We start from the raw sequence: 27,858 nt of genomic DNA on the forward strand, positions 1-27,858 counted from the left end.
TGCCGCAGTGAGCATATCTGTGCATGTGTCCTTGTAATTGGATGAATTATAACCCTTTGGCTATATACCCGGTAATGAGATAGCTGGGTCCAATGGTATTTCTGGTTCTAGATGCTTGAGGAATCGCCACACGGACTTCCACAATGGTTGAACTGATTTACACTCTCACAGACGTTGTAAAAGTGTTTCTGTATCTTCACAGCCTTGCCAGCATCTGTTGTTTCCTGACTTTTTAATAATCGCATACGAAATCTTCTCAATATGTAATATCACATAGCCACAGCTCTCAAGAAAGAAATCTGTAGACAGTGTTATCTTTTCAGGAGAAAGCTTTGACTGCTTTCATGGCTGGTTGTATTACACGTTTACGACAATGAGGTTTTTCCTGGAGCTTCACTACAAGTCGTAAAGTCTTTCTCATAATGTACCTATGGAGACTACCTAGAAAAATGTGGTCTCTGACTGGTGCTGGTAAGGTGGTGACAAGATATCTAACAAATAAAGTGACCGTACTTGACTATTTTCCAAAGTTTACTATTTCGGGGTCAGCTTAAGAACCTCACTGCCCGCCTTTGCCCTCACAAGTAATTAGCATGTGCCTAAATAAAGTTGAAGCCAGCTAGCTCCACTATTCCAAGCAGATACTGTCTAGGGTCTAGTCTCTGGAAGTATAAAGTACAGAGCTTACAAGTACAGCTACGCGAAAAGTTGTACCCAAGCTAGAAAGGCTTAAATGATCAATTGATGGATTTGTGTTTCCTCTGGAAGGGGGTACAAAGCAGAGCGCTAATACACATATATAGGGTAGAAGAGTTCAGGGCTTTTATGGACGGCACACAGCTAGGTGTCTTCAAAGAGGTGCACCAGGGAAGCCTCACTGGGCTCCCGTAGGGCGTCAATGGCCGCCCTCTGGAAGCGCACGTCCCGGATGATGTGCTGCCCGATCTTGCGCATCGGGCGCTGGAAGGGCAGCTTGAGGAGGTGAAGCTGCGTGGACTTCTGGTACTTTCTGATTTTGCGCACTGCCAGGCCTGTAGCGGTGAGGCTTCTTGATCCCTCCTGTAGGCGGCGCCCTCTTGCCGGCGGCTGCAGTGGCCAGGGTCTTCGTGGCGCCTGCCAGGCTGTGGCTTTGCCTGGCCACAATGGTGAAACCTCCTCTCTACTTTAAAGAATACAAATTTCTCCTGGCGTGGTGGCGCGCACAGTTGCTCCAAGCTACTCTGGAGGCTGAGTCAGGAGAGTTGCTTGGGCCCAGGAGGCAGAGGCTGCAGTGAGCTGCCATCAGGCCACTGCAATCCAGTCTGGGGGACAGAGGGAGACTCTGTCTCGAAAATAAATAAATAATATGCAATACAATACAATACAACAGCAGAACATAGAAATCATATTTTCATATTCCCCACACCCAGCCCAGTCTATTTCAGAGTATGTGATAAACCACTTGTTTCCCTATGAGTTAGAGATTTTTTTCTCAGACGTTTAAGTTTTCTAATGTGCAACTTCATAAAAGGTCTCATTTTTACCCTCATTGTTTTCTTTATTGTTGTGAAATGTGAACTTTGCGATTCTGTGAGGAATCCAGAATTCTGAAATGCCCCCGGCATTTCCCGCCCCGCCCTCCCCAGAGCCTAGCCCTGCCTCTGCCCCTCCCTTGGGTGCGGACGGAACCTCGAATTGAGGAGCCCGCCCAAAGCCCTGATTAGATTAGGATTACCCTGAAACAATAGCTGTTAAGGGCTGGGTCTAATTCAATCGTCTGTGCTCTTTATTTGGGACTGAACCTCCCTGAGATTCCATTCCCCTGTGGGTGATTCCTCAGCCCTGGAGGTGCAGACCCAGGGAGCTGCACGGCCCAGACCTGGGCAACACCTGTAAGAGCTCAGAGCATCCTCCCGGCAGCTGGCAGAACAAACAAGTGGGCCTGGGTTTCACATACCTGAGGAATTGGATTCTGCCACGAACTCGAATCAGATCGACGCCAGATTCTTCTCAGGTGAAGGCAACGACCCCACAGACAGACCCATCCTGGAGGTCCCTCGTGTGACTCTGAGCAGGAGGCAGTCACTTGGCCTAGTAGAACTTCTGAGCTGTGAGCCGGGGTTTGTTTTCAATATCCAAAATTGGTGAGAATTTCTTCTGCATTCATCTAAAACTAATAAACTCTCCATCCACAGGTTTCTCCATATTGTGGAAGTGAGATAAAGCAGTGTGTGTGTTTGTGTGTGGGAAGGGGAGGCAGGGAGCTGTGTCCACTTGTGACTAATCTATGGCTCGCCAGAAACATAGCAGCCAAAATCTTTGAAAGTTTCTGGGCTGTGGGTCGGCGGGCCAGTGGGATGGCAGACGAGGAAGAAGACCCCACCTTTGAGGAAGGAAATGAAGAAATTGGAGGAGGTGCAGAAGGTGGACAGGGTAAAAGAAAGAGACTTTTTTCTAAAGAATTGCGATGTATGATGTATGGCTTTGGGGATGACCAGAATCCTTATACTGAGTCAGTGGATATTCTTGAAGATCTTGTCATAAAGTATATCACTGAAATGACTCACAAGGCAATGTCAATTGGAAGACAAGGTCGAGTACAAGTTGAAGATATCATCTTCTTGATTCGAAAGGACCCAAGGAAGTTTGCCAGGGTGAAAGACTTGCTTACTATGAATGAAGAATTGAAACGAGCTAGAAAAGCATTCGATGAAGCAAATTACGCATCTTGACACTTTTTGTAGATTCTGAAAATTACCATCTGGGGAAACCAGATATCATAATTGTATATTTTCTAAAGTAAGGTTCTGATATCTAGCCGTGTAAATGAAAGATGGAGAAACAGAGAGTTTTCAGCCTTTCTTTTTATGCTTTTGATTTTAGAGTGATATTGGTGCATGTCGTTGCCTGCCTTTGTATTACCATACTTTAATCACTTACCGGGTTTTAATGACCACGCATAAGTCAAAGTACCTTGCAAACCGTGTCGTTCCTTCTGACTTTTGACTATCTGAAGGATAAAGTCGTATTTGCGTGTTAGGTATGTTTACGCCCTTGTAACCTTGTGAGCTATACTGTAGCTTTTTTCTTTTTCTTTTTCTTTTTTTTTTTTTTTTTCAGAGGGAGTCTCGCTGTGTCGCCAGGCTGGGGTGCAGGGGCGTGATCTCGGCTGACTGCGGGCTCCGCCTCCCGGGTTCGGGTGATTCTCCTTCCTGGGCCTCTCGGGTTCCTGGGAAGTGCAGGCGCCTGCCACCATGCCTGGCTAACTTTTCGTATTTTTGGTGGTGACGGGGTTTCGCCATGTTGGCCAGGATGGTTTCGATCTCTGAACCTCGTGATCCGCCTGCCTCGGCCTCCCACGGTGCTGGGACTGCAGGCGCCAGCCACCGAGCCTGGCCTACTGTAGCTATTTAATATGTGAAATCGAAATGGCATTTCTGACTTGACAGCTGAGGCTTGTACTTCATGTATTCTGAAGTTTTTAGACAACAACTAGTTTACTGTCTAGTTCATTATTAAAGAGAATGAACTAGGCCGGGCGTGGTGGCTCGTGCCTGTAATCCCAGCACTTTGGGAGGCCGAGGCGGGCGGATCACGAAGTCAGGAGTTCGAGACCATCCTGGCTAACACGGTGAAACCCCGTCTCTACTAAAAATACAAAAAATTAGCCGGGCGCAGTGGCGGGTGACCGTAGTCCCAGCTACTCGGGAGGCTGAGGCCGGAGAATGGCGTCTACGCGGGAGGAGGGGCTTGCGGTGAGCCGAGATCGCTGCACTGCCCTCCAGCCTGGTCGGCAGAGCGAGACGCCGTCTCCACACAAACAAGCAAACAAAAAAACAGAAAGCAAGTTTCACATTGCTTTCACAATACTTAATGCTGTGTTGGAAGGCTTTTTGATTTAAAATCACTTTGGATTGATAACATCCTGTTAAAGTTTTAGGAGAACACGTTTTCCCGGATCAAATTCAAGCTTCTTAAAATAAATGCTTTCAGTAGCAGGAATGGCATTGCTTAAAAAGCTGACGGCAGGGTAAGCGTTTGCGTTAGTGTTTTATTAACATATTTGTAAGTACTTGTTCGTCGTGGAAATGTGTCCTTGCCTAAAACCATAGGTGGCTGTGGAAACCATGTTTGTAGTTCGGAATACCCAGGTTTTGTGGGTATTTGCTCTATGCGTAAAATTATTCTTGCCCTTAGTTTAAAGTAAGGATTACAGTTGGATTGAAGTCGATCACTGAATGTTATTGTTTATGAGACTTAACATTTTGAGTGCCGCTTAATAAACATGATCTGTAAATCAAAAAAAAAAAAAAAAAAACAAGAAAAAGGATGGTTCTCAAAATCTCACTTCGGATCCATAATCAAACCACCCCAGCTGTAACTTCTGCTGCTACAGCTGCTGTCACGGAGCAGACCTGAGTCTCACCCATGGAGACAGGCAGGCAAACAGTTGTGTCTGCTGAGATGTTCGCCACGCCCCAAGGTCTGAAGGGCAGCAACAAGGACGGGCTCCCTGAGGACCTAGATGGGAACTTGGAAGAACCCAGGGGTCAGGAAGGTGAGCTCAGCAGTCAGGATGTCACGGACCTCACAGAAGGCGACAGTGAAGCCTCAGCCTCAGCTCCTCCTGCAGCCAAAGGACGGAAAAGAGATACCAAAGGAAAGAAGGAGAGGAAGCCCACCGTGGATGCGGAGGAGGCTCAGAGGATGGCAACCCTGCTGTCTGCCATGTCTGAGGAGCAGCTGGCCCGCTACGAAGTGTGTCGCCGGTCAGCTTTCCCAAAAGCACGCATTGCAGGTCTGATGCATTCTATCACTGGCGGATCGGAGCCTGAGAACGTGGCCATTGCCATGGCTGGAATAGCCAAGGTCTTCGTCGGAGAGGTGCTGGAAGAGGCCCTGGACGTGTGTGAGATGTGGGGAGAAAAGCCCCCACTGCAGCCCAAGCATTTAAGGGAGGCTGCTCGCAGGTTAAAGCCCAAGGGCCTCTTCCCCAACAGCAACTACCAAAAAATCATGTTCTAGGCCCAAGGCCAGAGGGAAGGGTCTGTTTGTGCAGGCATAAGTACTGCATTCGTCTTTCAGTGACAGGACTGCGTTTGCTGGAGCTTCTGCATCTCAGTCTACCCTGGATTTACCCACCATCTTAGTGTCTTGAGACGTCAAGCTGCCCTTACCTGGATGAAGACAGCAGATTGTTTGGTAGTAGCCTTGGCTAAATGTTTGGGCCTCCGAGGTCATGTTGAGGCCTTTTTGTATGTCTTTCTAGTTGGAAGAATAAAGGTGCCTGGGCCTTGAGCATCCTGTGGACAGGAAGCTGCATTCAGAGAGGGAAGCCCTTTCCAGGACATTTGTACGGTTCCTTGCTGAAGCCTGCTGTTGCCGTGTCTTTGCTGGAATGCTTATGTCTGGGTTTCAGTAAGTGAAGGCGCCAGAAATGTTTCCCGAATGTTGTCCTGGGTAATTTTCATGCCCTTATGTATTTTTGTGAGTCATCACAAAAACAGTTAAACTCTTTTCCAAACTGCAGAAATAAAAATTACATCACAAAGCTTTTTTTTTTCTCTCAGTTGACCCTTCTCCTATTCCTGCCTACTGTGCTTTACGTCAGCAAGTGATCCTTTACTGTTTTAGAATGTAATATAGTATAGATGCATCGTAAAAGACGAGAGAGCATCCAATTCCAAAATCACCTTTCCTCACGCCGCCATTTGTAGCGAACTTCTATGTAGTTGAAAAGGCATACAGACAGCCTGTTGATACTTCATGTTTGCTACACACGGTGATATGGCCGGTTCATCCAGAGACACTGAAATTTAGTTCAAAACACTGCCTTAGAGTATTCCTGATTTTATTGATTCCACCGATGATCCACTCGGAAAATCAAACCTGAGTACACAGACATGGGGGAAGATATTAAAATATCGGACCAAGTAGGTTCATCACGAGTGACAAAGTTATTCCCAACTCTACTTGGACATACTCTGCTGTATCTTTATGATGCAATTGAGTAATTTTTCTTTACAGAATAAAGACCTGAGACTTACGACGGAATCACCCTGAACCTTCCCAGCACAGCTCACAGATATCCGTGGTTCCATTTCAGTGTGTTTCCCTCTGCCATGTGCCCCCTGAATCACAGAGTGAAAGCCAAATTTTCGAAAAGACCCCATTGTTCTGCTCTAATATGGAATGCAGAATAACATGTACTCTTTCTTCCTGGAGCCAAATAAACCCCCATACAATATAGTTGTATTTCCTCATACCCTCAGCTTTTGCTGCTAAAATAGGACTTATGGTACGTAGCATCTGCCTTTGGGTATTACGGAAATTTCTAAATTTTACCAAGAATAGGGAAATTCCGTTTCATACCTCCATATTCTGGCCTTCTTCAGCTTTCCTTTCCTTTAACCAACTTTCTTGCCTGGGCGTACCACAAGTTAGACCGGTGTGTCTTAGAGACACAAGGAGGGTACAGGTTCTTGGCAGAACTGATGGAGATGGGAGGGCTCCCTCAGAAATGAAAGTGCTTGAGCTCCCAAAGGAAGTAAGGTCCTAGAGACTCATTATCTCCCAGTCTTAACATGGCTCTCAGCTCATTCCTTTTCCATAGCATGGAGCAGTCTTGGAAGCTGTATTCTGGCAGATGTGGCAGCTCTGGCCCTTTCAGAACACTAGAGGAAAAGAGAACCTGGCCCAAGCAGCCTGCGGTCTAGACAGGCATCAGCAGAGGGCAGTGCTGATGGCGACTCCACACACAAGCTTAGAACGTTTCTCTTGCCCCTCATAGAACTCAATACATTGAGTGGGGTCTGAGTAAATCTGAACTGCTGAAGACAGAAACAAGTTCACATCAAGGTCTCAGAGGTCAGCTCAAGAGCAGGAACACAGCGTTGTTCTCTCAGAGAGGAAAACTGGATTAGTTGAGAGGGTTCAGTGTCCCTACGCATTTTTTTTTTTGTTTTTTCCTGTAAGTTATGGGATACTAGTGCAAAACGTGCAGGTTTCTTACCAAGGTATACATGTGCCATAGCGGTTTGCTGCACCAATCCACCCACCATCTAGGCTTTAAGCCCCACATGCCTTGGGTGTTTGTCCTAATGCTCTCCTTTCCCTGGCCCCCCACCCCGTGACAGGCCACGGAGAGTCACGTTCCACTTTCTCTGTCCATGTGTTCTCATTGATCAACTCCCACTTTTGAGTGAGAAGATGTGGTGTTTGCTTTTCCGTTCCTGTGTTAGTTTGCTGAGAATGATGGTCCCCAGGGTCGTCCATGTCACCGCAAAGAAGACGAACTCATTCTTTTTTATGCTGCCTAGTATTCCCGGGTGTATATACCACACATATTCTTTATCCAGTCTATCACTGATGGGCATTTGGGTTGGTTCCAGGTCCTTTGCTCTTGCAAACTGTGCCGCAGTGAGCATATCTGTGCATGTGTCCTTGTAATTGGATGAATTATAACCCTTTGGCTATATACCCGGTAATGAGATAGCTGGGTCCAATGGTATTTCTGGTTCTAGATGCTTGAGGAATCGCCACACGGACTTCCACAATGGTTGAACTGATTTACACTCTCACAGACGTTGTAAAAGTGTTTCTGTATCTTCACAGCCTTGCCAGCATCTGTTGTTTCCTGACTTTTTAATAATCGCATACGAAATCTTCTCAATATGTAATATCACATAGCCACAGCTCTCAAGAAAGAAATCTGTAGACAGTGTTATCTTTTCAGGAGAAAGCTTTGACTGCTTTCATGGCTGGTTGTATTACACGTTTACGACAATGAGGTTTTTCCTGGAGCTTCACTACAAGTCGTAAAGTCTTTCTCATAATGTACCTATGGAGACTACCTAGAAAAATGTGGTCTCTGACTGGTGCTGGTAAGGTGGTGACAAGATATCTAACAAATAAAGTGACCGTACTTGACTATTTTCCAAAGTTTACTATTTCGGGGTCAGCTTAAGAACCTCACTGCCCGCCTTTGCCCTCACAAGTAATTAGCATGTGCCTAAATAAAGTTGAAGCCAGCTAGCTCCACTATTCCAAGCAGATACTGTCTAGGGTCTAGTCTCTGGAAGTATAAAGTACAGAGCTTACAAGTACAGCTACGCGAAAAGTTGTACCCAAGCTAGAAAGGCTTAAATGATCAATTGATGGATTTGTGTTTCCTCTGGAAGGGGGTACAAAGCAGAGCGCTAATACACATATATAGGGTAGAAGAGTTCAGGGCTTTTATGGACGGCACACAGCTAGGTGTCTTCAAAGAGGTGCACCAGGGAAGCCTCACTGGGCTCCCGTAGGGCGTCAATGGCCGCCCTCTGGAAGCGCACGTCCCGGATGATGTGCTGCCCGATCTTGCGCATCGGGCGCTGGAAGGGCAGCTTGAGGAGGTGAAGCTGCGTGGACTTCTGGTACTTTCTGATTTTGCGCACTGCCAGGCCTGTAGCGGTGAGGCTTCTTGATCCCTCCTGTAGGCGGCGCCCTCTTGCCGGCGGCTGCAGTGGCCAGGGTCTTCGTGGCGCCTGCCAGGCTGTGGCTTTGCCTGGCCACAATGGTGAAACCTCCTCTCTACTTTAAAGAATACAAATTTCTCCTGGCGTGGTGGCGCGCACAGTTGCTCCAAGCTACTCTGGAGGCTGAGTCAGGAGAGTTGCTTGGGCCCAGGAGGCAGAGGCTGCAGTGAGCTGCCATCAGGCCACTGCAATCCAGTCTGGGGGACAGAGGGAGACTCTGTCTCGAAAATAAATAAATAATATGCAATACAATACAATACAACAGCAGAACATAGAAATCATATTTTCATATTCCCCACACCCAGCCCAGTCTATTTCAGAGTATGTGATAAACCACTTGTTTCCCTATGAGTTAGAGATTTTTTTCTCAGACGTTTAAGTTTTCTAATGTGCAACTTCATAAAAGGTCTCATTTTTACCCTCATTATTTTCTTTATTGTTGTGAAATGTGAACTTTGCGATTCTGTGAGGAATCCAGAATTCTGAAATGCCCCCGGCATTTCCCGCCCCGCCCTCCCCAGAGCCTAGCCCTGCCTCTGCCCCTCCCTTGGGTGCGGACGGAACCTCGAATTGAGGAGCCCGCCCAAAGCCCTGATTAGATTAGGATTACCCTGAAACAATAGCTGTTAAGGGCTGGGTCTAATTCAATCGTCTGTGCTCTTTATTTGGGACTGAACCTCCCTGAGATTCCATTCCCCTGTGGGTGATTCCTCAGCCCTGGAGGTGCAGACCCAGGGAGCTGCACGGCCCAGACCTGGGCAACACCTGTAAGAGCTCAGAGCATCCTCCCGGCAGCTGGCAGAACAAACAAGTGGGCCTGGGTTTCACATACCTGAGGAATTGGATTCTGCCACGAACTCGAATCAGATCGACGCCAGATTCTTCTCAGGTGAAGGCAACGACCCCACAGACAGACCCATCCTGGAGGTCCCTCGTGTGACTCTGAGCAGGAGGCAGTCACTTGGCCTAGTAGAACTTCTGAGCTGTGAGCCGGGGTTTGTTTTCAATATCCAAAATTGGTGAGAATTTCTTCTGCATTCATCTAAAACTAATAAACTCTCCATCCACAGGTTTCTCCATATTGTGGAAGTGAGATAAAGCAGTGTGTGTGTTTGTGTGTGGGAAGGGGAGGCAGGGAGCTGTGTCCACTTGTGACTAATCTATGGCTCGCCAGAAACATAGCAGCCAAAATCTTTGAAAGTTTCTGGGCTGTGGGTCGGCGGGCCAGTGGGATGGCAGACGAGGAAGAAGACCCCACCTTTGAGGAAGGAAATGAAGAAATTGGAGGAGGTGCAGAAGGTGGACAGGGTAAAAGAAAGAGACTTTTTTCTAAAGAATTGCGATGTATGATGTATGGCTTTGGGGATGACCAGAATCCTTATACTGAGTCAGTGGATATTCTTGAAGATCTTGTCATAAAGTATATCACTGAAATGACTCACAAGGCAATGTCAATTGGAAGACAAGGTCGAGTACAAGTTGAAGATATCATCTTCTTGATTCGAAAGGACCCAAGGAAGTTTGCCAGGGTGAAAGACTTGCTTACTATGAATGAAGAATTGAAACGAGCTAGAAAAGCATTCGATGAAGCAAATTACGCATCTTGACACTTTTTGTAGATTCTGAAAATTACCATCTGGGGAAACCAGATATCATAATTGTATATTTTCTAAAGTAAGGTTCTGATATCTAGCCGTGTAAATGAAAGATGGAGAAACAGAGAGTTTTCAGCCTTTCTTTTTATGCTTTTGATTTTAGAGTGATATTGGTGCATGTCGTTGCCTGCCTTTGTATTACCATACTTTAATCACTTACCGGGTTTTAATGACCACGCATAAGTCAAAGTACCTTGCAAACCGTGTCGTTCCTTCTGACTTTTGACTATCTGAAGGATAAAGTCGTATTTGCGTGTTAGGTATGTTTACGCCCTTGTAACCTTGTGAGCTATACTGTAGCTTTTTTCTTTTTCTTTTTCTTTTTTTTTTTTTTTTTCAGAGGGAGTCTCGCTGTGTCGCCAGGCTGGGGTGCAGGGGCGTGATCTCGGCTGACTGCGGGCTCCGCCTCCCGGGTTCGGGTGATTCTCCTTCCTGGGCCTCTCGGGTTCCTGGGAAGTGCAGGCGCCTGCCACCATGCCTGGCTAACTTTTCGTATTTTTGGTGGTGACGGGGTTTCGCCATGTTGGCCAGGATGGTTTCGATCTCTGAACCTCGTGATCCGCCTGCCTCGGCCTCCCACGGTGCTGGGACTGCAGGCGCCAGCCACCGAGCCTGGCCTACTGTAGCTATTTAATATGTGAAATCGAAATGGCATTTCTGACTTGACAGCTGAGGCTTGTACTTCATGTATTCTGAAGTTTTTAGACAACAACTAGTTTACTGTCTAGTTCATTATTAAAGAGAATGAACTAGGCCGGGCGTGGTGGCTCGTGCCTGTAATCCCAGCACTTTGGGAGGCCGAGGCGGGCGGATCACGAAGTCAGGAGTTCGAGACCATCATGGCTAACACGGTGAAACCCCGTCTCTACTAAAAATACAAAAAATTAGCCGGGCGCAGTGGCGGGTGACCGTAGTCCCAGCTACTCGGGAGGCTGAGGCCGGAGAATGGCGTCTACGCGGGAGGAGGGGCTTGCGGTGAGCCGAGATCGCTGCACTGCCCTCCAGCCTGGTCGGCAGAGCGAGACGCCGTCTCCACACAAACAAGCAAACAAAAAAACAGAAAGCAAGTTTCACATTGCTTTCACAATACTTAATGCTGTGTTGGAAGGCTTTTTGATTTAAAATCACTTTGGATTGATAACATCCTGTTAAAGTTTTAGGAGAACACGTTTTCCCGGATCAAATTCAAGCTTCTTAAAATAAATGCTTTCAGTAGCAGGAATGGCATTGCTTAAAAAGCTGACGGCAGGGTAAGCGTTTGCGTTAGTGTTTTATTAACATATTTGTAAGTACTTGTTCGTCGTGGAAATGTGTCCTTGCCTAAAACCATAGGTGGCTGTGGAAACCATGTTTGTAGTTCGGAATACCCAGGTTTTGTGTGTATTTGCTGTATGCGTAAAATTATTCTTGCCCTTAGTTTAAAGTAAGGATTACAGTTGGATTGAAGTCGATCACTGAATGTTATTGTTTATGAGACTTAACATTTTGAGTGCCGCTTAATAAACATGATCTGTAAATCAAAAAAAAAAAAAAAACAAGAAAAAGGATGGTTCTCAAAATCTCACTTCGGATCCATAATCAAACCACCCCAGCTGTAACTTCTGCTGCTACAGCTGCTGTCACGGAGCAGACCTGAGTCTCACCCATGGAGACAGGCAGGCAAACAGTTGTGTGTGCTGAGATGTTCGCCACGCCCCAAGGTCTGAAGGGCAGCAACAAGGACGGGCTCCCTGAGGACCTAGATGGGAACTTGGAAGAACCCAGGGGTCAGGAAGGTGAGCTCAGCAGTCAGGATGTCACGGACCTCACAGAAGGCGACAGTGAAGCCTCAGCCTCAGCTCCTCCTGCAGCCAAAGGACGGAAAAGAGATACCAAAGGAAAGAAGGAGAGGAAGCCCACCGTGGATGCGGAGGAGGCTCAGAGGATGGCAACCCTGCTGTCTGCCATGTCTGAGGAGCAGCTGGCCCGCTACGAAGTGTGTCGCCGGTCAGCTTTCCCAAAAGCACGCATTGCAGGTCTGATGCATTCTATCACTGGCGGATCGGAGCCTGAGAACGTGGCCATTGCCATGGCTGGAATAGCCAAGGTCTTCGTCGGAGAGGTGCTGGAAGAGGCCCTGGACGTGTGTGAGATGTGGGGAGAAAAGCCCCCACTGCAGCCCAAGCATTTAAGGGAGGCTGCTCGCAGGTTAAAGCCCAAGGGCCTCTTCCCCAACAGCAACTACCAAAAAATCATGTTCTAGGCCCAAGGCCAGAGGGAAGGGTCTGTTTGTGCAGGCATAAGTACTGCATTCGTCTTTCAGTGACAGGACTGCGTTTGCTGGAGCTTCTGCATCTCAGTCTACCCTGGATTTACCCACCATCTTAGTGTCTTGAGACGTCAAGCTGCCCTTACCTGGATGAAGACAGCAGATTGTTTGGTAGTAGCCTTGGCTAAATGTTTGGGCCTCCGAGGTCATGTTGAGGCCTTTTTGTATGTCTTTCTAGTTGGAAGAATAAAGGTGCCTGGGCCTTGAGCATCCTGTGGACAGGAAGCTGCATTCAGAGAGGGAAGCCCTTTCCAGGACATTTGTACGGTTCCTTGCTGAAGCCTGCTGTTGCCGTGTCTTTGCTGGAATGCTTATGTCTGGGTTTCAGTAAGTGAAGGCGCCAGAAATGTTTCCCGAATGTTGTCCTGGGTAATTTTCATGCCCTTATGTATTTTTGTGAGTCATCACAAAAACAGTTAAACTCTTTTCCAAACTGCAGAAATAAAAATTACATCACAAAGCTTTTTTTTTTCTCTCAGTTGACCCTTCTCCTATTCCTGCCTACTGTGCTTTACGTCAGCAAGTGATCCTTTACTGTTTTAGAATGTAATATAGTATAGATGCATCGTAAAAGACGAGAGAGCATCCAATTCCAAAATCACCTTTCCTCACGCCGCCATTTGTAGCGAACTTCTATGTAGTTGAAAAGGCATACAGACAGCCTGTTGATACTTCATGTTTGCTACACACGGTGATATGGCCGGTTCATCCAGAGACACTGAAATTTAGTTCAAAACACTGCCTTAGAGTATTCCTGATTTTATTGATTCCACCGATGATCCACTCGGAAAATCAAACCTGAGTACACAGACATGGGGGAAGATATTAAAATATCGGACCAAGTAGGTTCATCACGAGTGACAAAGTTATTCCCAACTCTACTTGGACATACTCTGCTGTATCTTTATGATGCAATTGAGTAATTTTTCTTTACAGAATAAAGACCTGAGACTTACGACGGAATCACCCTGAACCTTCCCAGCACAGCTCACAGATATCCGTGGTTCCATTTCAGTGTGTTTCCCTCTGCCATGTGCCCCCTGAATCACAGAGTGAAAGCCAAATTTTCGAAAAGACCCCATTGTTCTGCTCTAATATTGAATGCAGAATAACATGTACTCTTTCTTCCTGGAGCCAAATAAACCCCCATACAATATAGTTGTATTTCCTCATACCCTCAGCTTTTGCTGCTAAAATAGGACTTATGGTACGTAGCATCTGCCTTTGGGTATTACGGAAATTTCTAAATTTTACCAAGAATTGGGAAATTCCGTTTCATACCTCCATATTCTGGCCTTCTTCAGCTTTCCTTTCCTTTAACCAACTTTCTTGCCTGGGCGTACCACAAGTTAGACCGGTGTGTCTTAGAGACACAAGGAGGGTACAGGTTCTTGGCAGAACTGATGGAGATGGGAGGGCTCCCTCAGAAATGAAAGTGCTTGAGCTCCCAAAGGAAGTAAGGTCCTAGAGACTCATTATCTCCCAGTCTTAACATGGCTCTCAGCTCATTCCTTTTCCATAGCATGGAGCAGTCTTGGAAGCTGTATTCTGGCAGATGTGGCAGCTCTGGCCCTTTCAGAACACTAGAGGAAAAGAGAACCTGGCCCAAGCAGCCTGCGGTCTAGACAGGCATCAGCAGAGGGCAGTGCTGATGGCGACTCCACACACAAGCTTAGAACGTTTCTCTTGCCCCTCATAGAACTCAATACATTGAGTGGGGTCTGAGTAAATCTGAACTGCTGAAGACAGAAACAAGTTCACATCAAGGTCTCAGAGGTCAGCTCAAGAGCAGGAACACAGCGTTGTTCTCTCAGAGAGGAAAACTGGATTAGTTGAGAGGGTTCAGTGTCCCTACGCATTCTTTTTGTTTTTTCCTGTAAGTTATGGGATACTAGTGCAGTACGTGCAGGTTTCTTACCAAGGTATACATGTGGCATAGCGGTTTGCTGCACCAATCCACCCACCATCTAGGCTTTAAGCCCCACATGCCTTGGGTGTTTGTCCTAATGCTCTCCTTTCCCTGGCCCCCCACCCCGTGACAGGCCACGGAGTGTCACGTTCCACTTTCTCTGTCCATATGTTCTCATTGATCAACTCCCAATTTTGAGTGAGAAGATGTGGTGTTTGCTTTTCCGTTCCTGTGTTAGTTTGCTGAGAATGATGGTCCCCAGGGTCGTCCATGTCACCGCAAAGAAGACGAACTCATTCCTTTTTATGCTGCCTAGTATTCCCTGGTGTATATACCACACATATTCTTTATCCAGTCTATCACTGATGGGCATTTGGGTTGGTTCCAGGTCCTTTGCTCTTGCAAACTGTGCCGCAGTGAGCATATCTGTGTATGTGTCCTTGTAATTGGATGAATTATAACCCTTTGGCTATATACTCGGTAATGAGATAGCTGGGTCCAATGGTATTTCTGGTTCTAGATGCTTGAGGAATCGCCACACGGACTTCCACAATGGTTGAACTGATTTACACTCTCACAGACGTTGTAAAAGTGTTTCTGTATCTTCACAGCCTTGCCAGCATCTGTTGTTTCCTGACTTTTTAATAATCGCATACGAAATCTTCTCAATATGTAATATCACATAGCCACAGCTCTCAAGAAAGAAATCTGTAGACAGTGTTAACTTTTCAGGAGAAAGCTTTGACTGCTTTCATGGCTGGTTGTATTACACGTTTACGACAATGAGGTTTTTCCTGGAGCTTCACTACAAGTCGTAAAGTCTTTCTCATAATGTACCTATGGAGACTACCTAGAAAAATGTGGTCTCTGACTGGTGCTGGTAAGGTGGTGACAAGGTATCTAACAAATAAAGTGACCGTACTTGACTATTTTCCAAAGTTTACTATTTCGGGGTCAGCTTAAGAACCTCACTGCCCGCCTTTGCCCTCACAAGTAATTAGCATGTGCCTAAATAAAGTTGAAGCCAGCTAGCTCCACTATTCCAAGCAGATACTGTCTAGGGTCTAGTCTCTGGAAGTATAAAGTACAGAGCTTACAAGTACAACTACGCGAAATGTTGTACCCAAGCTAGAAAGGCTTAAATGATCAATTGATGGATTTGTGTTTCCTCTGGAAGGGGGTACAAAGCAGAGCGCTAATACACATATATAGGGTAGAAGAGTTCAGGGCTTTTATGGACGGCACACAGCTAGGTGTCTTCAAAGAGGTGCACCAGGGAAGCCTCACTGGGCTCCCGTAGGGCGTCAATGGCCGCCCTCTGGAAGCGCACGTCCAGGATGATGTGCTGCCCGATCTTGCGCATCGGGCGCTGGAAGGGCAGCTTGAGGAGGTGAATCTGCGTGGACTTCTGGTACTTTCTGATTTTGCGCACTGCCAGGCCTGTAGCGGTGAGGCTTCTTGATCCCTCCTGTAGGCGGCGCCCTCTTGCCGGCGGCTGCAGTGGCCAAGGTCTTCGTGGCGCCTGCCAGGCTGTGGCTTTGCCTGGCCACAATGGTGAAACCTCCTCTCTACTTTAAAGGATACAAATTTCTCCTGGCGTGGTGGCGCGCACAGTTGCTCCAAGCTACTCTGGAGGCTGAGTCAGGAGAGTTGCTTGGGCCCAGGAGGCAGAGGCTGCAGTGAGCTGCCATCAGGCCACTGCAATCCAGTCTGGGGGACAGAGGGAGACTCTGTCTCGAAAATAAATAAATAATATGCAATACAATACAATACAACAGCATAACATAGAAATCATATTTTCATATTCCCCACACCCAGCCCAGTCTATTTCAGAGTATGTGATAAACCACTTGTTTCCCTATGAGTTAGAGATTTTTTTCTCAGACGTTTAAGTTTTCTAATGTGCAACTTCATAAAAGGTCTCATTTTACCCTCATTGTTTTCTTTATTGTTGTGAAATGTGAACTTTGCGATTCTGTGAGGAATCCAGAATTCTGAAATGCCCCCGGCATTTCCCGCCCCGCCCCCCCCAGAGCCTAGCCCTGCCTCTGCCCCTCCCTTGGGTGCGGACGGAACCTCGAATTGAGGAGCCCGCCCAAAGCCCTGATTAGATTAGGATTACCCTGAAACAATAGCTGTTAAGGGCTGGGTCTAATTCAATCGTCTGTGCTCTTTATATGGGACTGAACCTCCCTGAGATTCCATTCCCCTGTGGGTGATTCCTCAGCCCTGGAGGTGCAGACCCAGGGAGCTGCACGGCCCAGACCTGGGCAACACCTGTAAGAGCTCAGAGCATCCTCCCGGCAGCTGGCAGAACAAACAAGTGGGCCTGGGTTTCACATACCTGAGGAATTGGATTCTGCCACGAACTCGAATCAGATCGACGCCAGATTCTTCTCAGGTGAAGGCAACGACCCCACAGACAGACCCATCCTGGAGGTCCCTCGTGTGACTCTGAGCAGGAGGCAGTCACTTGGCCTAGTAGAACTTCTGAGCTGTGAGCCGGGGTTTGTTTTCAATATCCAAAATTGGTGAGAATTTCTTCTGCATTCATCTAAAACTAATAAACTCTCCATCCACAGGTTTCTCCATATTGTGGAAGTGAGATAAAGCAGTGTGTGTGTTTGTGTGTGGGAAGGGGAGGCAGGGAGCTGTGTCCACTTGTGACTAATCTATGGCTCGCCAGAAACATAGCAGCCAAAATCTTTGAAAGTTTCTGGGCTGTGGGTCGGCGGGCCAGTGGGATGGCAGACGAGGAAGAAGACCCCACCTTTGAGGAAGGAAATGAAGAAATTGGAGGAGGTGCAGAAGGTGGACAGGGTAAAAGAAAGAGACTTTTTTCTAAAGAATTGCGATGTATGATGTATGGCTTTGGGGATGACCAGAATCCTTATACTGAGTCAGTGGATATTCTTGAAGATCTTGTCATAAAGTATATCACTGAAATGACTCACAAGGCAATGTCAATTGGAAGACAAGGTCGAGTACAAGTTGAAGATATCATCTTCTTGATTCGAAAGGACCCAAGGAAGTTTGCCAGGGTGAAAGACTTGCTTACTATGAATGAAGAATTGAAACGAGCTAGAAAAGCATTCGATGAAGCAAATTATGCATCTTGACACTTTTTGTAGATTCTGAAAATTACCATCTGGGGAAACCAGATATCATAATTGTATATTTTCTAAAGTAAGGTTCTGATATCTAGCCGTGTAAATGAAAGATGGAGAAACAGAGAGTTTTCAGCCTTTCTTTTTATGCTTTTGATTTTAGAGTGATATTGGTGCATGTCGTTGCCTGCCTTTGTATTACCATACTTTAATCACTTACCGGGTTTTAATGACCACGCATAAGTCAAAGTACCTTGCAAACCGTGTCGTTCCTTCTGACTTTTGACTATCTGAAGGATAAAGTCGTATTTGCGTGTTAGGTATGTTTACGCCCTTGTAACCTTGTGAGCTATACTGTAGCTTTTTTCTTTTTCTTTTTCTTTTTTTTTTTTTTTTCAGACGGAGTCTCGCTGTGTCGCCAGGCTGGGGTGCAGGGGCGTGATCTCGGCTGACTGCGGGCTCCGCCTCCCGGGTTCGGGTGATTCTCCTTCCTGGGCCTCTCGGGTTCCTGGGAAGTGCAGGCGCCTGCCACCATGCCTGGCTAACTTTTCGTATTTTTGGTGGTGACGGGGTTTCGCCATGTTGGCCAGGATGGTTTCGATCTCTGAACCTCGTGATCCGCCTGCCTCGGCCTCCCACGGTGCTGGGACTGCAGGCGCCAGCCACCGAGCCTGGCCTACTGTAGCTATTTAATATGTGAAATCGAAATGGCATTTCTGACTTGACAGCTGAGGCTTGTACTTCATGTATTCTGAAGTTTTTAGACAACAACTAGTTTACTGTCTAGTTCATTATTAGAGAGAATGAACTAGGCCGGGCGTGGTGGCTCGTGCCTGTAATCCCAGCACTTTGGGAGGCCGAGGCGGGCGGATCACGAAGTCAGGAGATCGAGACCATCCTGGCTAACACGGTGAAACCCCGTCTCTACTAAAAATACAAAAAATTAGCCGGGCGCAGTGGCGGGTGACCGTAGTCCCAGCTACTCGGGAGGCTGAGGCCGGAGAATGGCGTCTACGCGGGAGGAGGGGCTTGCGGTGAGCCGAGATCGCTGCACTGCACTCCAGCCTGGTCGGCAGAGCGAGACGCCGTCTCCACACAAACAAGCAAACAAAAAATCAGAAAGCCAGTTTCACATTGCTTTCACAATACTTAATGCTGTGTTGGAAGGCTTTTTGATTTAAAATCACTTTGGATTGATAACATCCTGTTAAAGTTTTAGGAGAACACGTTTTCCCGGATCAAATTCAAGCTTCTTAAAATAAATGCTTTCAGTAGCAGGAATGGCATTGCTTAAAAAGCTGACGGCAGGGTAAGCGTTTGCGTTAGTGTTTTATTAACATATTTGTAAGTACTTGTTCGTCGTGGAAATGTGTCCTTGCCTAAAACCATAGGTGGCTGTGGAAACCATGTTTGTAGTTCGGAATACCCAGGTTTTGTGTGTATTTGCTGTATGCGTAAAATTATTCTTGCCCTTAGTTTAAAGTAAGGATTACAGTTGGATTGAAGTCGATCACTGAATGTTATTGTTTATGAGACTTAATATTTTCAGTGCCGCTTAATAAACATGATCTGTAAATCAAAAAAAAAAAAACAAGAAAAAGGATGGTTCTCAAAATCTCACTTCGGATCCATAATCAAACCACCCCAGCTGTAACTTCTGCTGCTACAGCTGCTGTCACGGAGCAGACCTGAGTCTCACCCATGGAGACAGGCAGGCAAACAGTTGTGTCTGCTGAGATGTTCGCCACGCCCCAAGGTCTGAAGGGCAGCAACAAGGACGGGCTCCCTGAGGACCTAGATGGGAACTTGGAAGAACCCAGGGGTCAGGAAGGTGAGCTCAGCAGTCAGGATGTCACGGACCTCACAGAAGGCGACAGTGAAGCCTCAGCCTCAGCTCCTCCTGCAGCCAAAGGACGGAAAAGAGATACCAAAGGAAAGAAGGAGAGGAAGCCCACCGTGGATGCGGAGGAGGCTCAGAGGATGGCAACCCTGCTGTCTGCCATGTCTGAGGAGCAGCTGGCCCGCTACGAAGTGTGTCGCCGGTCAGCTTTCCCAAAAGCACGCATTGCAGGTCTGATGCATTCTATCACTGGCGGATCGGAGCCTGAGAACGTGGCCATTGCCATGGCTGGAATAGCCAAGGTCTTCGTCGGAGAGGTGCTGGAAGAGGCCCTGGACGTGTGTGAGATGTGGGGAGAAAAGCCCCCACTGCAGCCCAAGCATTTAAGGGAGGCTGCTCGCAGGTTAAAGCCCAAGGGCCTCTTCCCCAACAGCAACTACCAAAAAATCATGTTCTAGGCCCAAGGCCAGAGGGAAGGGTCTGTTTGTGCAGGCATAAGTACTGCATTCGTCTTTCAGTGACAGGACTGCGTTTGCTGGAGCTTCTGCATCTCAGTCTACCCTGGATTTACCCACCATCTTAGTGTCTTGAGACGTCAAGCTGCCCTTACCTGGATGAAGACAGCAGATTGTTTGGTAGTAGCCTTGGCTAAATGTTTGGGCCTCCGAGGTCATGTTGAGGCCTTTTTGTATGTCTTTCTAGTTGGAAGAATAAAGGTGCCTGGGCCTTGAGCATCCTGTGGACAGGAAGCTGCATTCAGAGAGGGAAGCCCTTTCCAGGACATTTGTACGGTTCCTTGCTGAAGCCTGCTGTTGCCGTGTCTTTGCTGGAATGCTTATGTCTGGGTTTCAGTAAGTGAAGGCGCCAGAAATGTTTCCCGAATGTTGTCCTGGGTAATTTTCATGCCCTTATGTATTTTTGTGAGTCATCACAAAAACAGTTAAACTCTTTTCCAAACTGCAGAAATAAAAATTACATCACAAAGCTTTTTTTTTTCTCTCAGTTGACCCTTCTCCTATTCCTGCCTACTGTGCTTTACGTCAGCAAGTGATCCTTTACTGTTTTAGAATGTAATATAGTATAGATGCATCGTAAAAGACGAGAGAGCATCCAATTCCAAAATCACCTTTCCTCACGCCGCCATTTGTAGCGAACTTCTATGTAGTTGAAAAGGCATACAGACAGCCTGTTGATACTTCATGTTTGCTACACACGGTGATATGGCCGGTTCATCCAGAGACACTGAAATTTAGTTCAAAACACTGCCTTAGAGTATTCCTGATTTTATTGATTCCACCGATGATCCACTCGGAAAATCAAACCTGAGTACACAGACATGGGGGAAGATATTAAAATATCGGACCAAGTAGGTTCATCACGAGTGACAAAGTTATTCCCAACTCTACTTGGACATACTCTGCTGTATCTTTATGATGCAATTGAGTAATTTTTCTTTACAGAATAAAGACCTGAGACTTACGACGGAATCACCCTGAACCTTCCCAGCACAGCTCACAGATATCCGTGGTTCCATTTCAGTGTGTTTCCCTCTGCCATGTGCCCCCTGAATCACAGAGTGAAAGCCAAATTTTCGAAAAGACCCCATTGTTCTGCTCTAATATGGAATGCAGAATAACATGTACTCTTTCTTCCTGGAGCCAAATAAACCCCCATACAATATAGTTGTATTTCCTCATACCCTCAGCTTTTGCTGCTAAAATAGGACTTATGGTACGTAGCATCTGCCTTTGGGTATTACGGAAATTTCTAAATTTTACCAAGAATTGGGAAATTCCGTTTCATACCTCCATATTCTGGCCTTCTTCAGCTTTCCTTTCCTTTAACCAACTTTCTTGCCTGGGCGTACCACAAGTTAGACCGGTGTGTCTTAGAGACACAAGGAGGGTACAGGTTCTTGGCAGAACTCATGGAGATGGGAGGGCTCCCTCAGAAATGAAAGTGCTTGAGCTCCCAAAGGAAGTAAGGTCCTAGAGACTCATTATCTCCCAGTCTTAACATGGCTCTCAGCTCATTCCTTTTCCATAGCATGGAGCAGTCTTGGAAGCTGTATTCTGGCAGATGTGGCAGCTCTGGCCCTTTCAGAACACTAGAGGAAAAGAGAACCTGGCCCAAGCAGCCTGCGGTCTAGACAGGCATCAGCAGAGGGCAGTGCTGATGGCGACTCCACACACAAGCTTAGAACATTTCTCTTGCCCCTCATAGAACTCAATACATTGAGTGGGGTCTGAGTAAATCTGAACTGCTGAAGACAGAAACAAGTTCACATCAAGGTCTCAGAGGTCAGCTCAAGAGCAGGAACACAGCGTTGTTCTCTCAGAGAGGAAAACTGGATTAGTTGAGAGGGTTCAGTGTCCCTACGCATTTTTTTTTTTTGTTTTTTCCTGTAAGTTATGGGATACTAGTGCAAAACGTGCAGGTTTCTTACCAAGGTATACATGTGCCATAGCGGTTTGCTGCACCAATCCACCCACCATCTAGGCTTTAAGCCCCACATGCCTTGGGTGTTTGTCCTAATGCTCTCCTTTCCCTGGCCCCCCACCCCGTGACAGGCCACGGAGAGTCACGTTCCACTTTCTCTGTCCATGTGTTCTCATTGATCAACTCCCACTTTTGAGTGAGAAGATGTGGTGTTTGCTTTTCCGTTCCTGTGTTAGTTTGCTGAGAATGATGGTCCCCAGGGTCGTCCATGTCACCGCAAAGAAGACGAACTCATTCTTTTTTATGCTGCCTAGTATTCCCGGGTGTATATACCACACATATTCTTTATCCAGTCTATCACTGATGGGCATTTGGGTTGGTTCCAGGTCCTTTGCTCTTGCAAACTGTGCCGCAGTGAGCATATCTGTGCATGTGTCCTTGTAATTGGATGAATTATAACCCTTTGGCTATATACCCGGTAATGAGATAGCTGGGTCCAATGGTATTTCTGGTTCTAGATGCTTGAGGAATCGCCACACGGACTTCCACAATGGTTGAACTGATTTACACTCTCACAGACGTTGTAAAAGTGTTTCTGTATCTTCACAGCCTTGCCAGCATCTGTTGTTTCCTGACTTTTTAATAATCGCATACGAAATCTTCTCAATATGTAATATCACATAGCCACAGCTCTCAAGAAAGAAATCTGTAGACAGTGTTATCTTTTCAGGAGAAAGCTTTGACTGCTTTCATGGCTGGTTGTATTACACGTTTACGACAATGAGGTTTTTCCTGGAGCTTCACTACAAGTCGTAAAGTCTTTCTCATAATGTACCTATGGAGACTACCTAGAAAAATGTGGTCTCTGACTGGTGCTGGTAAGGTGGTGACAAGATATCTAACAAATAAAGTGACCGTACTTGACTATTTTCCAAAGTTTACTCTTTCGGGGTCAGCTTAAGAACCTCACTGCCCGCCTTTGCCCTCACAATTAATTAGCATGTGCCTAAATAAAGTTGAAGCCAGCTAGCTCCAATATTCCAAGCAGATACTGTCTAGGGTCTAGTCTCTGGAAGTATAAAGTACAGAGCTTACAAGTACAGCTACGCGAAAAGTTGTACCCAAGCTAGAAAGGCTTAAATGATCAATTGATGGATTTGTGTTTCCTCTGGAAGGGGGTACAAAGCAGAGCGCTAATACACATATATAGGGTAGAAGAGTTCAGGGCTTTTATGGACGGCACACAGCTAGGTGTCTTCAAAGAGGTGCACCAGGGAAGCCTCACTGGGCTCCCGTAGGGCGTCAATGGCCGCCCTCTGGAAGCGCACGTCCCGGATGATGTGCTGCCCGATCTTGCGCATCGGGCGCTGGAAGGGCAGCTTGAGGAGGTGAAGCTGCGTGGACTTCTGGTACTTTCTGATTTTGCGCACTGCCAGGCCTGTAGCGGTGAGGCTTCTTGATCCCTCCTGTAGGCGGCGCCCTCTTGCCGGCGGCTGCAGTGGCCAGGGTCTTCGTGGCGCCTGCCAGGCTGTGGCTTTGCCTGGCCACAATGGTGAAACCTCCTCTCTACTTTAAAGAATACAAATTTCTCCTGGCGTGGTGGCGCGCACAGTTGCTCCAAGCTACTCTGGAGGCTGAGTCAGGAGAGTTGCTTGGGCCCAGGAGGCAGAGGCTGCAGTGAGCTGCCATCAGGCCACTGCAATCCAGTCTGGGGGACAGAGGGAGACTCTGTCTCGAAAATAAATAAATAATATGCAATACAATACAATACAACAGCAGAACATAGAAATCATATTTTCATATTCCCCACACCCAGCCCAGTCTATTTCAGAGTATGTGATAAACCACTTGTTTCCCTATGAGTTAGAGATTTTTTTCTCAGACGTTTAAGTTTTCTAATGTGCAACTTCATAAAAGGTCTCATTTTTACCCTCATTGTTTTCTTTATTGTTGTGAAATGTGAACTTTGCGATTCTGTGAGGAATCCAGAATTCTGAAATGCCCCCGGCATTTCCCGCCCCGCCCTCCCCAGAGCCTAGCCCTGCCTCTGCCCCTCCCTTGGGTGCGGACGGAACCTCGAATTGAGGAGCCCGCCCAAAGCCCTGATTAGATTAGGATTACCCTGAAACAATAGCTGTTAAGGGCTGGGTCTAATTCAATCGTCTGTGCTCTTTATTTGGGACTGAACCTCCCTGAGATTCCATTCCCCTGTGGGTGATTCCTCAGCCCTGGAGGTGCAGACCCAGGGAGCTGCACGGCCCAGACCTGGGCAACACCTGTAAGAGCTCAGAGCATCCTCCCGGCAGCTGGCAGAACAAACAAGTGGGCCTGGGTTTCACATACCTGAGGAATTGGATTCTGCCACGAACTCGAATCAGATCGACGCCAGATTCTTCTCAGGTGAAGGCAACGACCCCACAGACAGACCCATCCTGGAGGTCCCTCGTGTGACTCTGAGCAGGAGGCAGTCACTTGGCCTAGTAGAACTTCTGAGCTGTGAGCCGGGGTTTGTTTTCAATATCCAAAATTGGTGAGAATTTCTTCTGCATTCATCTAAAACTAATAAACTCTCCATCCACAGGTTTCTCCATATTGTGGAAGTGAGATAAAGCAGTGTGTGTGTTTGTGTGTGGGAAGGGGAGGCAGGGAGCTGTGTCCACTTGTGACTAATCTATGGCTCGCCAGAAACATAGCAGCCAAAATCTTTGAAAGTTTCTGGGCTGTGGGTCGGCGGGCCAGTGGGATGGCAGACGAGGAAGAAGACCCCACCTTTGAGGAAGGAAATGAAGAAATTGGAGGAGGTGCAGAAGGTGGACAGGGTAAAAGAAAGAGACTTTTTTCTAAAGAATTGCGATGTATGATGTATGGCTTTGGGGATGACCAGAATCCTTATACTGAGTCAGTGGATATTCTTGAAGATCTTGTCATAAAGTATATCACTGAAATGACTCACAAGGCAATGTCAATTGGAAGACAAGGTCGAGTACAAGTTGAAGATATCATCTTCTTGATTCGAAAGGACCCAAGGAAGTTTGCCAGGGTGAAAGACTTGCTTACTATGAATGAAGAATTGAAACGAGCTAGAAAAGCATTCGATGAAGCAAATTACGCATCTTGACACTTTTTGTAGATTCTGAAAATTACCATCTGGGGAAACCAGATATCATAATTGTATATTTTCTAAAGTAAGGTTCTGATATCTAGCCGTGTAAATGAAAGATGGAGAAACAGAGAGTTTTCAGCCTTTCTTTTTATGCTTTTGATTTTAGAGTGATATTGGTGCATGTCGTTGCCTGCCTTTGTATTACCATACTTTAATCACTTACCGGGTTTTAATGACCACGCATAAGTCAAAGTACCTTGCAAACCGTGTCGTTCCTTCTGACTTTTGACTATCTGAAGGATAAAGTCGTATTTGCGTGTTAGGTATGTTTACGCCCTTGAAACCTTGTGAGCTATACTGTAGCTTTTTTCTTTTTCTTTTTCTTTTTTTTTTTTTTTTTCAGAGGGAGTCTCGCTGTGTCGCCAGGCTGGGGTGCAGGGGCGTGATCTCGGCTGACTGCGGGCTCCGCCTCCCGGGTTCGGGTGATTCTCCTTCCTGGGCCTCTCGGGTTCCTGGGAAGTGCAGGCGCCTGCCACCATGCCTGGCTAACTTTTCGTATTTTTGGTGGTGACGGGGTTTCGCCATGTTGGCCAGGATGGTTTCGATCTCTGAACCTCGTGATCCGCCTGCCTCGGCCTCCCACGGTGCTGGGACTGCAGGCGCCAGCCACCGAGCCTGGCCTACTGTAGCTATTTAATATGTGAAATCGAAATGGCATTTCTGACTTGACAGCTGAGGCTTGTACTTCATGTATTCTGAAGTTTTTAGACAACAACTAGTTTACTGTCTAGTTCATTATTAAAGAGAATGAACTAGGCCGGGCGTGGTGGCTCGTGCCTGTAATCCCAGCACTTTGGGAGGCCGAGGCGGGCGGATCACGAAGTCAGGAGTTCGAGACCATCCTGGCTAACACGGTGAAACCCCGTCTCTACTAAAAATACAAAAAATTAGCCGGGCGCAGTGGCGGGTGACCGTAGTCCCAGCTACTCGGGAGGCTGAGGCCGGAGAATGGCGTCTACGCGGGAGGAGGGGCTTGCGGTGAGCCGAGATCGCTGCACTGCACTCCAGCCTGGTCGGCAGAGCGAGACGCCGTCTCCACACAAACAAGCAAACAAAAAAACAGAAAGCAAGTTTCACATTGCTTTCACAATACTTAATGCTGTGTTGGAAGGCTTTTTGATTTAAAATCACTTTGGATTGATAACATCCTGTTAAAGTTTTAGGAGAACACGTTTTCCCGGATCAAATTCAAGCTTCTTAAAATAAATGCTTTCAGTAGCAGGAATGGCATTGCCTAAAATGCTGACGGCAGGGTAAGCGTTTGCGTTAGTGTTTTATTAACATATTTGTAAGTACTTGTTCGTCGTGGAAATGTGTCCTTGCCTAAAACCATAGGTGGCTGTGGAAACCATGTTTGTAGTTCGGAATACCCAGGTTTTGTGGGTATTTGCTCTATGCGTAAAATTATTCTTGCCCTTAGTTTAAAGTAAGGATTACAGTTGGATTGAAGTCGATCACTGAATGTTATTGTTTATGAGACTTAACATTTTGAGTGCCGCTTAATAAACATGATCTGTAAATCAAAAAAAAAAAAAAAAACAAGAAAAAGGATGGTTCTCAAAATCTCACTTCGGATCCATAATCAAACCACCCCAGCTGTAACTTCTGCTGCTACAGCTGCTGTCACGGAGCAGACCTGAGTCTCACCCATGGAGACAGGCAGGCAAACAGTTGTGTCTGCTGAGATGTTCGCCACGCCCCAAGGTCTGAAGGGCAGCAACAAGGACGGGCTCCCTGAGGACCTAGATGGGAACTTGGAAGAACCCAGGGGTCAGGAAGGTGAGCTCAGCAGTCAGGATGTCACGGACCTCACAGAAGGCGACAGTGAAGCCTCAGCCTCAGCTCCTCCTGCAGCCAAAGGACGGAAAAGAGATACCAAAGGAAAGAAGGAGAGGAAGCCCACCGTGGATGCGGAGGAGGCTCAGAGGATGGCAACCCTGCTGTCTGCCATGTCTGAGGAGCAGCTGGCCCGCTACGAAGTGTGTCGCCGGTCAGCTTTCCCAAAAGCACGCATTGCAGGTCTGATGCATTCTATCACTGGCGGATCGGAGCCTGAGAACGTGGCCATTGCCATGGCTGGAATAGCCAAGGTCTTCGTCGGAGAGGTGCTGGAAGAGGCCCTGGACGTGTGTGAGATGTGGGGAGAAAAGCCCCCACTGCAGCCCAAGCATTTAAGGGAGGCTGCTCGCAGGTTAAAGCCCAAGGGCCTCTTCCCCAACAGCAACTACCAAAAAATCATGTTCTAGGCCCAAGGCCAGAGGGAAGGGTCTGTTTGTGCAGGCATAAGTACTGCATTCGTCTTTCAGTGACAGGACTGCGTTTGCTGGAGCTTCTGCATCTCAGTCTACCCTGGATTTACCCACCATCTTAGTGTCTTGAGACGTCAAGCTGCCCTTACCTGGATGAAGACAGCAGATTGTTTGGTAGTAGCCTTGGCTAAATGTTTGGGCCTCCGAGGTCATGTTGAGGCCTTTTTGTATGTCTTTCTAGTTGGAAGAATAAAGGTGCCTGGGCCTTGAGCATCCTGTGGACAGGAAGCTGCATTCAGAGAGGGAAGCCCTTTCCAGGACATTTGTACGGTTCCTTGCTGAAGCCTGCTGTTGCCGTGTCTTTGCTGGAATGCTTATGTCTGGGTTTCAGTAAGTGAAGGCGCCAGAAATGTTTCCCGAATGTTGTCCTGGGTAATTTTCATGCCCTTATGTATTTTTGTGAGTCATCACAAAAACAGTTAAACTCTTTTCCAAACTGCAGAAATAAAAATTACATCACAAAGCTTTTTTTTTTCTCTCAGTTGACCCTTCTCCTATTCCTGCCTACTGTGCTTTACGTCAGCAAGTGATCCTTTACTGTTTTAGAATGTAATATAGTATAGATGCATCGTAAAAGACGAGAGAGCATCCAATTCCAAAATCACCTTTCCTCACGCCGCCATTTGTAGCGAA

General features: G+C 47.0%; 7 protein-coding genes across 7 annotated transcripts; all 7 read left to right on the forward strand.

The window, feature by feature from the left end:
• The first annotated feature begins 2,336 nt into the window (after positions 1-2,336).
• Positions 2,337-2,711, forward strand: LOC134735342 (transcription initiation factor TFIID subunit 13-like). Its single transcript, XM_063629810.1, has one exon. It carries the CDS (start codon positions 2,337-2,339, stop codon positions 2,709-2,711), a length of 375 nt encoding a protein of 124 aa, XP_063485880.1.
• Positions 2,712-4,407: 1,696 nt separating this feature from the next.
• On the forward strand, positions 4,408-5,004 carry LOC134735343 (TATA-box binding protein associated factor 11 like protein 2-like). Its single transcript, XM_063629811.1, has one exon. It carries the CDS (start codon positions 4,408-4,410, stop codon positions 5,002-5,004), a length of 597 nt encoding a protein of 198 aa, XP_063485881.1.
• A 4,723-nt stretch (positions 5,005-9,727) lies between these two features.
• Positions 9,728-10,102, forward strand: LOC134735344 (transcription initiation factor TFIID subunit 13-like). Its single transcript, XM_063629812.1, has one exon. The coding sequence runs from the start codon at positions 9,728-9,730 to the stop codon at positions 10,100-10,102; it is 375 nt and encodes a 124-aa protein (XP_063485882.1).
• Positions 10,103-17,111: 7,009 nt separating this feature from the next.
• LOC134735345 (transcription initiation factor TFIID subunit 13-like) lies at positions 17,112-17,486 on the forward strand. The gene has a single exon (XM_063629813.1). It carries the CDS (start codon positions 17,112-17,114, stop codon positions 17,484-17,486), a length of 375 nt encoding a protein of 124 aa, XP_063485883.1.
• Positions 17,487-19,175: 1,689 nt separating this feature from the next.
• LOC134735346 (TATA-box binding protein associated factor 11 like protein 2-like) lies at positions 19,176-19,772 on the forward strand. The gene has a single exon (XM_063629814.1). The coding sequence runs from the start codon at positions 19,176-19,178 to the stop codon at positions 19,770-19,772; it is 597 nt and encodes a 198-aa protein (XP_063485884.1).
• A 4,724-nt stretch (positions 19,773-24,496) lies between these two features.
• On the forward strand, positions 24,497-24,871 carry LOC134735347 (transcription initiation factor TFIID subunit 13-like). Its single transcript, XM_063629815.1, has one exon. It carries the CDS (start codon positions 24,497-24,499, stop codon positions 24,869-24,871), a length of 375 nt encoding a protein of 124 aa, XP_063485885.1.
• Positions 24,872-26,565: 1,694 nt separating this feature from the next.
• Positions 26,566-27,162, forward strand: LOC134735348 (TATA-box binding protein associated factor 11 like protein 2-like). Its single transcript, XM_063629816.1, has one exon. The coding sequence runs from the start codon at positions 26,566-26,568 to the stop codon at positions 27,160-27,162; it is 597 nt and encodes a 198-aa protein (XP_063485886.1).
• The last annotated feature ends 696 nt before the right edge of the window (positions 27,163-27,858 follow it).

The sequence above is a fragment of the Symphalangus syndactylus genome, chromosome 20, assembly GCF_028878055.3.
Source record: "Symphalangus syndactylus isolate Jambi chromosome 20, NHGRI_mSymSyn1-v2.1_pri, whole genome shotgun sequence".
Classification (NCBI taxonomy): domain Eukaryota; kingdom Metazoa; phylum Chordata; class Mammalia; order Primates; family Hylobatidae; genus Symphalangus; species Symphalangus syndactylus.